The following is a 9250-nucleotide window of genomic DNA, read 5'->3' as shown; positions in this document are numbered from 1 at the left end:
GGGCTGGGATACTGCCAGGGCGCCTACACCTAGACAGGAGGACGATTAGGGTCCTCAGTCAAAGCCTTTGGCTCAAAAGCCTAACCGCAAGGCAGCGGTGTTTGGCGGGAAATGCAAATGCATTACCGTTTCTACGGAACAAGTCGCCACATGTTCCAACCCCCAACCTGGATGGCCAGGAGACTGTGTTCGTCAGACCTCTAACCATTGACCAACCTGGTATGAGAGACTCTGTGAGTGTCGCGGGACACTCTCCAGTATAGCTCAATGGATCGCTGAGGTGCGCAAACCGTCACACCACGGTAAAGTCCAGTCTCTTCGTCCCTCTAGCAAGTGCTGAGGGACAGGCTATAGTGGCCGCCTAATAAGCATAAGGATAATTGGCGAATCTTGCTAACGCCTCCTCACAGCCCTTGCCCTATGTTCTTGCTCGACTAAAAGAATACCGACGGAAAACTGATCGTCTGGCACGACGGTTTGCTTATCTGTCCCCGTCTCATACCCAAAAAGTCATCGGTCACGGGATTGCGTGGCGACGAGTGTGAATTAATGTGAATGCATTTTCATGGGGGGCTCTGAATACAGGGGACAGCCGTACGGAGATGACGACGCGTCTCAGGATTTGGTGGCTGACACGTCATTAGCATGTGCGGAGGCGTAGAAGAGAATACAATTTACTAGGTAACCACAGCAATCAGTGGAATCAGAAATCAACGGAATAAATACGAACACGCCTACTGGTATTTCAAATTCACTCGGGCCAATTAAGACAACAATGTGCAGAAAGCACAAAAAACTTCGGTGGGTTTGCGTCGCCAAAAACAAACAGTTCCACTGACGTAGGTCCATTTTGGGTCGACAAACCAATTTACGATGTTCGCCTGCAATTCCACCGTACTCTCATTACATTCAGCATGTCAACAGTTGTTCATATTCTTCTTAAATCCAACTATTGATGAACTGGTTCTGTAGGAGAAAACAAATGAATTATCCCCAGAAGCTGCCGTTTAGTTAAGTGACCCTACTTTGCCGGCGTAGGTTCGGTGGCCCGAAACAATTTCAGAATTCCCACCTACGAGAAACCCTCGGAAATAGTTGATTCAAGTTAAGCTTATTTATTTTTCTGTTGTGACCAACTTGGCCATAAAGAATACAGCCGAGTCGCGCACGTTTCTCAAAGCATTTTCTATATAAGAGTCGAAAGACTGGTGTTTTGACATGGAGGCACGTGGAGGCACGTTAGCAACACCAAAAGAAATGCGAATCATGGTATAACCTCAATATTCCGAGCGATTCGCACCAAAAAAACACATTGTGTTAAGGTTACTGTATTCGAACCTTTGTGTCGTTGAGTGTCGTTTGAGGGCTTGATAATAGTATGCGCACAGTGGGTTGGTGTTTTTCATATAATGTCAGAAACGGTTCGGACGTGTCAGACATCTTGTTGCACTCACGAGCTGTGTTCAATCGGGACAAAAAGAGAGGATATGTATGCTTTCCCCAAAATTCCTGATTAGGTGATAGTGCGAGCGGTGTAAGAAACCATAATTTTAGGAAGAAACTCATTCGACTGTTCGCTGGAACGTTATGAACAGTTGACCTCAGATATGCTAGAGCTGAACCAGAAAGGAACGGTCGGGGACATTTGCCCATTGGAACGTACAAGTGACTAAGCGAACGATTCGTTCCAGTCATGCTTAAATTTTGCATACTAAAAGGGCTTCACAATCAGAAACCCATTGCAAAAAACAGTGAATCGTCAAAGAAGGCATATGCTGATGCACACACCGCATGGTGGATTGAAGAGAGGTAAACTAACTGGAAGTTTGGAGAGCTGAAGATTACGAATTTAGGAACACAGAAAATAGCGGAGATTCCTACAGATGGACTACTCGAGGGAAGATGGAAACAGTAGAATTTTCTGTTCTGCCAGGCTTTGGGGTGGCGAGAAAGGAATAAACAGGTTGTGCGTCTCAAAAAGACCGAAGCAGCAAGGTTAAAGACTGAAAATGTCCCGGGGCGATAGTGTTAGAATAAATCGAGATGCGATTTCAAGAGGATAGGTTTTCGTCAGCTACCAACCAAGAGAGGCGCGATAACGGGTTTAAGTTTGTTGTGAATGGGCAACAAACCTTGAATTCATCTAGGACACGAAACCAAGGAAATACTTCTAGATGATCGGTTATGACAGGGTATAGCCATAATACGAAAGAAGCGCGGGTTTTACACATCAAGATGGCGGGTACGTGTGGTAAGACAGTGACCAGACAAACCCGGGGCATCGGAAGCGCAAATGCCATAGAAACGATGCGTAACCATGAACGTATTCGGGGTTTTGACCATGTGACCGTCAACAGAAAAGGAGTAAATTTACCTACAAGCATGGCATTACATACGCTTGAACCAGGGACCTAGTAACCTAGTAGGGTGTCTACAACTAACAGTTACAGTGAAGTAACAGTTTCCTAATAGTGGACTAGTAGCCACGGTATTGTTAAAACGAGGCGCAAAGAGACGAACTCGATGTCTCGACTGAGTAACGCAAAGAGACTTACCTGGAGTAAGAGGCCTTTGCAAGTGGTGCAATTAAGACCAGGCATAGCCAGCTTGATGGAGAACTTCAGATTGGTGGGTGTGGGTGTGGTTGTGGTACCATCCGAAGAACCGAGTGCACTTCGAATTTTCTCCTGATCCTCCCATCGTAATGAATCGAAATTCTTTATTTCCGAGGTTGCTTGTATCTTAAACTTCCCGGTGAAAAAGCATCGAAAATGAAACCATTTCGGTATTTTCCCATCAAAATTAGCAGCCTTGGGGGTATAGCGTCATGGAAGACGGGAACTTACCTGGACCAACCTAGCAACACGTAGACTGTCCTGTGGGATTGGAGTTTTACACTTCGTGCAACCTGCCCGGCCGCTTTTGGCGTAATCCACTTGGTACTGATAATCAACCTCCATGAGTCATCAGACAATGTTTAAGATCGGTCCCTACGTGACTATACCGCTGAGCAGTGCTGTAAATGGAAACAAAAGACAACCAAAATGAACAAAAACTCGGTTAGGTTACGTACAAACGCAAACCACGATTTCCGCAACCCTACAAGATGCTGAGCGCTCTACTTGTAAAACCGCGTACCCAACCAGATCTAGGCACTGGGCCTCGAGCAGCACTCTAAATCTGTTCCAAGCTCGGACCCAGAATACCAGCCGACGAACTATCAGACTTCAGGTGAAAAAGGGCATCCGCCCTGATTGAGAAGCATTGTGGATCCAGGAAGCTGAGACAGAAGTGAGAAAGTCTGAGAATGCACGTAAACTGCTACGGGCCGAAGAAGGGCCTCCAGTGAGCTAAACAAGTCCCGATAACAACCCACCTATCTATAAGAAAGCGCCTGAATTGTTGGACTGGAAACTTCGGTCGCCTGTAGTTGCTCAGCCGACTTTCAACGCAGGTCTGGAAAATCAACTTGGAACCTCCGACGACTTCAGGAATAAGTGAATAACTTTCGTCTGCTAAGCGTTACCTACATGCCGGTCTCGATGGTCTCCCATCCGCCCTATTCAAAGATGGCGGTGGCTGTCTAACTTATTTGCCTCTGTCTGAGAGAAAAAGACCGTCCCAACCAACTGGGGTGAGTCGACAGCGGAACTAATTTCCAAAAAGGGTGCCCAACCTAAGTGTGGCAATCACATAAGAATTAGTTTGAATCCCTTTGTAACCGAACTCTCTGCGTCGCTTATTCTATGCCATCTTAAGAAAGCGCGTAACTAAGGGACCGGAGAACAGCAGGCAGGATGCTGGCCGAGAAAAAGGCTATGTAGACCACGTCTTTACACGTCATCAAGTGTTAGAGCAACGACATGCTTATAGGCACCCTAAAGTCTTGGTATTTCTTGGCTTTAAGAGTGCATTGGTTCTTGTCGACAGGTTAAGTTTTATCAACACGGTTGCACAATAGTCTATGGTCCAGAAGTATTACGCACTGTTTGTATTCCCAAACTTGTGGGCGCGTGTTTTCGGTGAATCAAAGGAAACCTCACTCAAACAAAGCACCCAACGTTGCAAGCAAAAGTGACTGGGCCATATGCTACGCACGCCGAGTTGCTGCCTGACGAGGCAAGCACTGTTTCCTGTGCCTAATTCGAAGTGGCGAAAACCTCGAGGAAGCAATTTGAGATGACGGGAGAAAATAAAGGGTGTTGCGAAAAGTTTGTGTTGTTCTGCTTTGTGTGGCTCTACCTGTGCTTCGCTGGAAACTCTGAACGATATGGCCACTAATCGAGCTAAGTAATTCACACTGACAGCTTCTATTCAGATTCTTCGACTATGTGTTGGAGGTGTAGGCACCTCGGATGTTTGTTGTCAGCTAACCCCAGGCCTATCCCCTGTCACACTTGCCTTCTTTATTCAGATAAATTGACACGGATGTGAAGCGACAATGCTCTCATCTGGTCGTTGGTTTGCTCGCTGAGCTGAGCTATTATCTGACATTGATGTCGATGGTGATGTTGAACACGTGAACAACCCGTGCGTCAGTTCACGCCGGTCCCAAGCAGAACTCTGTGCTCAAAGGTGACTTGGAAGCGCCATATTCACCTATCAGATTACAGCCCTGAGATACAAACACGTATGATACATAAAGAGGAACAAGGCGATCGGTATTATTGTCAGCGTACTCCATCAACCAGTCAATTCGCTAGCTATAAACCGTGTCGAACCCGACATCTGCGATTCGACTTCCCCTGTCTAGGCTTGGGTGACCTGGCAGTATCCCAGCCTTCGTGTGGCATGGCAGCTAGGCACCGAAAGGGTGCTACAGCCGAACGACTTTTTTATAAACCGTGTCACATAGGCACACTGGTCCCCGCTGATGCAGTTTCGACCATCAGAAAACGGGACAGTGTGGGACCTACAACCAAGCATTGGAAGCGATGGCATGTTCAGTTAGTTCGGGAATCGGGTAGCTACGCACTGAAGGCGATGACTTTGACGCAGGAGCTCCACTGATTTCGCGATTGGGCCATTTCTGCCAGTGTCATTAACCGTTGATGAGGGAGAGGGCAATTGCGACCCGACTAAATTTGCTGGTTAGTGTTTTGGTACTTTGTAGCCAGGTCATTCACTGTCCACCTCTCGGTCGCTTCCACTCAGTACATGGCTAAGAAAAGAGCTCTGTGAGGCAGACGGTCTTCTGGCATGCGGAGTACACATCCTAACCAGCGTAACCTATGAAGTGTGAGTAGTTCATTTACCGCGGTGTACTCTATATCGACAGGGTTGTCACCGACAACAAATGGAACATCAGGACTTTGGAAACATTCCAGCATTCGCCTCGCTACTTCACCGGTAACGAAGCTGAACAGAAATGAACACTGAAAATTTTTGTGGGAAGCGACTTTTTGTACAGAAGCGTTTAGAGGGCCTCTCATACAATGTCACGCCCGAACGCATGTGAATACAATGATCGGATTATGTCCACAAGTCCCTGGAGTACCTCCTGTTGACTAAGTCTAGTTAAAAGCACTGATCAATCAACAGTATTGAACACACCACCAAAGTAAGCGAACACCAAGATTGTTGTCGGTCTGACACTTGACAGGATGTGAACATGTGGTTATTACGGCTTTTACATCGTCGAAGTCGCGCCTGATGTCCACGGGGTGATATTTTGCGTGCCATTACAAGACAGCTAGGAACCAGTGCTACCAGGAGCCTCGTTACAACGGAGTCAAACGGCACTTATGTGGTTAGTATATTCATTCAGACCAAACTTTTGGAAGATGTTCACCATTGCCGACAGTCCAGTTACCTGGGACGGCTTCTCCCTGGGTTAACTGCAAGCGGGCCAAACGGTTTAAACGTCCTAACAACAGCCATCGTAATCCTCGATGATTTCGCTGATAGAAAGCATCCGAAGAAGTTCCAGCGCACCAGTGGCATGGTTACTGGAAGTTTACCATGTTAAACTTTATTCCAAGAAATTGTGTATCTGAAACACCTAGGATGGAAGTATGTCAGTTTTAGTCGACAGAGTGGATGGGATAACTAATCGGAAATGCTGGCCACGTAAGTGTTCCAGCGGCTCAAGTGGAAACATCATATAACCAGGGACGTCTGCCTTCTCCGGCCGTCGACGCCACCTGAAATCCTCTTACCCCCCCCCCCGACCTGCTTCTCACGAGTACATGCTACCTCTGAGCCCGATAGTCCATTTGGTCTTTTTAGCAGGGTAAGTTTAAAGCTCAAGTTGGAGTTGGCCGTAGGGCGCCCGGCATACTAGTCTTAGAGCCACAAAGCCAGAGAGGAATAATGCGTGTGGTTAATTCACCATACAGCTAAGATGTTAGGGTCCAACATCGTCTACACGTGGGAATGTACACTATTGCGACCATAACCTCACAGATACCGAGTGTCGTGCGGGTGGACATTTACAGCCGCAGACTGCTAGATCGGAGTCGGTTAGTTCACAATTTTGAACAGGTATGACTGTGATCATTCATCAGGCTCACGGCAGTCTGGATGCAAATGACCGGAAAGCTCCGGTGGTCATGTGAGAGTTTTTCAGGCCGTTTGATTGATAGGCATAAGGACACATTGCAGGTTGACCATATATTCAACTAGACTAGGCGCACCGGAACGACTGTTCTCATTGATGAATAAAGTGGCTGATGAATGGATCACAATACTATCACATGGCATCATCATCTTATTTTATCATTAACTTGTAAAAATCATGTGGATTTTAGTGATTTCAGTTGTGTCCCTGACCGCAGCGGGGATGCCGAAGCAACCGACCACTATGACGTTAGGTGGGTGTGCCAAAGGCCGGTCGCGGACCAGCCGAAGCCACGGTCTGATTGATCAAAATGCAGGCCAATCAGCATCGAATACCCTTAGTTCGTTGCGTCGTGGTGAGTCTAGATCGATTTCATGATCGTTTCCATGATAACTTTGCCAACTCTGCCTCAAAAAATGATGGCACACCGCCGTTGATGGGTTAGTAAGCTGAGTATCGATGTTGGAAATACTGTTCACAAAATTGACCGCAACCCAAAATCCAAATGCCAAGATCTCGATGTACTGAGTGTTTAAGGCGCAGACATGCTGACCGCTAAGTTATCGGTTTCAGTACAACCCGGGCACCTTGATGGCTCCATGATGGCAACCTGGCAGGACTCCGATCATCCTGATTCTCCAGGTAGCCAACCATCCAAACAATCTAAAGAAGTTGCAAGTGAGCAAATATTTATTTTATCTTGTCAGTCAAAACGAAAAACTTCAAGGAGTCCAATAAATGGAAGAGGTATTACGGGGCTCAAATTTGCTTCGTGATATCGATGCACGTTATATCATCAAATATGATAGGAGAAATTGGGTTACTTTTCTTTTCCACAGATACGGCCATCGGTTTACTTCCTGAATTTGTTGTGGAGGCTGACTTTAGGCAAACTTTAGAAAACTGGAGCAACCGATTTTTTCTAAACCGCTAAAAGTTGTTTCGATTTTTGCTGGTGCAACTTTGAAAAGACATTCCTTCCCTATGTGGCAATTTGGTTGAGCTAGCACGTCATTCACTTCCTTTTTTGCGAACAGTTCTATCGTACACCTGAGAAACTTACTTTCACGTTCCGCTAATTTTAGTTATGTCACCACGTGCACAAGTACCTATGCCAGATTATGACAGAATATCCCACCCTACAACTCTGCCGACGTAAAAACTTTGAGGGGCACGGCTGTGCCTCAGACCTTAAACATGGAAGTCACTGCCGAGATTGCCTGGTTTGGCAGCATTTGGGGTACATAGACTCGAAGGACGACAAGATAGACCGCCCATCTGGGTCACCGGATCTCAGCCTTATCATGTGAAGTAGCTGCTGGATATCTTGCAGGGCAAGAGACGACTGCCTACAGAGAACCCAACTCCCCTCTTTTGAATGTAGAATCTAGCGAGTGGCTGTATGTTGGCCAGAGCACTCGAGGGCGCGTGGGTGTCGCTCTCGATGGTTTTTCTAGGGTGAGGCGGCCTTGAGGAAGTTCTGCAACCAACTCTCCTCTCCGAACGAATACCTAGCGCTTTACGCTCAGGGTTTGCAGACATCCAGAAAGTTGCTTTAAACTTGTGATGCTAGCATCAAGTAACCAAAGCGTCACTGGTGGGCAGAGACACAGAAGTGTTCAGAGTGACAATTTGGTGTTGCTTCTGCGGCGGCTCCAACATACACAATAAATTGCTCCTGTGTGTTGCTGCTCAGTAACCAATGAACATTTTCATACGATCATCGGGCAAGTAGTAAGAAGATCCGGTTTATGCGCACAGGTTATTTTGATCGGAACAGGCATAAGTGAAATAATTCAAGTTGGCAGACACTCAGCTATTTGCCCGAGGCAAGGACTTCAGCCATCCTGATGAAGAAAAGAGAATGGCGCAACTTAATGAGTGGTCTTCGAAGGGCATTCGACACAGTGAAGTATATTAGGAACGATACAATTAGCCCGATAGAGGTCTGTCCCATAATGAACCACGCGCTTTGGAGGACGATGAAATGTTACGTGGTAGGGACACAAAAAACACCGAATCGCGCACTGCTAACGTCCCCTCGTTTAGTGACGGAGCGTTCTCCAGTTGAATACCGAGCTAGGCAGACAGAAGGTACCCAGAACAACCAACCAACCAGAACAATGTTGCCGATTCACAGACAATCAACTTATGGGGGCTTTCAAAGATCGAACGTATATTCTAGGATTAAGCCCTGAGTAAGATTAGTCCCTGACGGGAGAAGCGAAGCAGGCCAACCAACGGATTATTGTTCCATTGGAATCAGGCTAGTCGAACAGGCCTGGGTTTCAGATTCCAGCCTCTGCTGAAATGTACGAGCCCAACGTCTAACAGGTAATAGGACGCCCCAATAAGGTAACCTCAGCGAGCGCAGAAAGACCAGTACGTATAGAATTATTAGCACCCATTCCTTAAAGGTTCAAGAAACCCACACCAGTAGAGCACACACTACGTAACACAGGCCTCAGAATGGCTAGTGCCAGCAGCGCAGAACACTCACTGGAGGCAAGGAAAAAATGAATTCGCAAAAACCATGGAGTGTTGGAAGTTGGGAATTCTCCGGGGAGATAGTCAAATCCGTTTGCACGTTTCGGTGATATGTTGCTCTTAGCTTTTTGTTTTACTGAGTGAACTTTAAACGTCCTCCACCACCGTCGATTGGCAGGGCCGCTGGCTATTCGCACAATGAGA

General features: G+C 46.8%; 1 protein-coding gene across 1 annotated transcript in view; it reads right to left on the bottom strand.

Moving 5' to 3' along the window:
* Positions 1-3019, bottom strand: part of T265_10490 (hypothetical protein) — a gene marked incomplete at both ends in the record, with an annotated part of 38152 nt that extends 35133 nt beyond the window's left edge. Inside the window, one exon of the mRNA XM_009176872.1 lies at positions 2556-3019. Coding sequence (XP_009175136.1) covers positions 2556-2600 — 45 coding nt within the window. The remainder of the gene's footprint in view (positions 1-2555) is intronic.
* Positions 3020-9250: the final 6231 nt, after the last annotated feature.

This window comes from Opisthorchis viverrini (genome assembly GCF_000715545.1).
Source record: "Opisthorchis viverrini unplaced genomic scaffold opera_v5_372, whole genome shotgun sequence".
Classification (NCBI taxonomy): Eukaryota; Metazoa; Platyhelminthes; class Trematoda; order Opisthorchiida; family Opisthorchiidae; genus Opisthorchis; species Opisthorchis viverrini.
The sequence above is the reverse complement of the archived record's forward strand: the minus strand, read 5'-3'. Positions and strand labels throughout refer to the sequence as shown.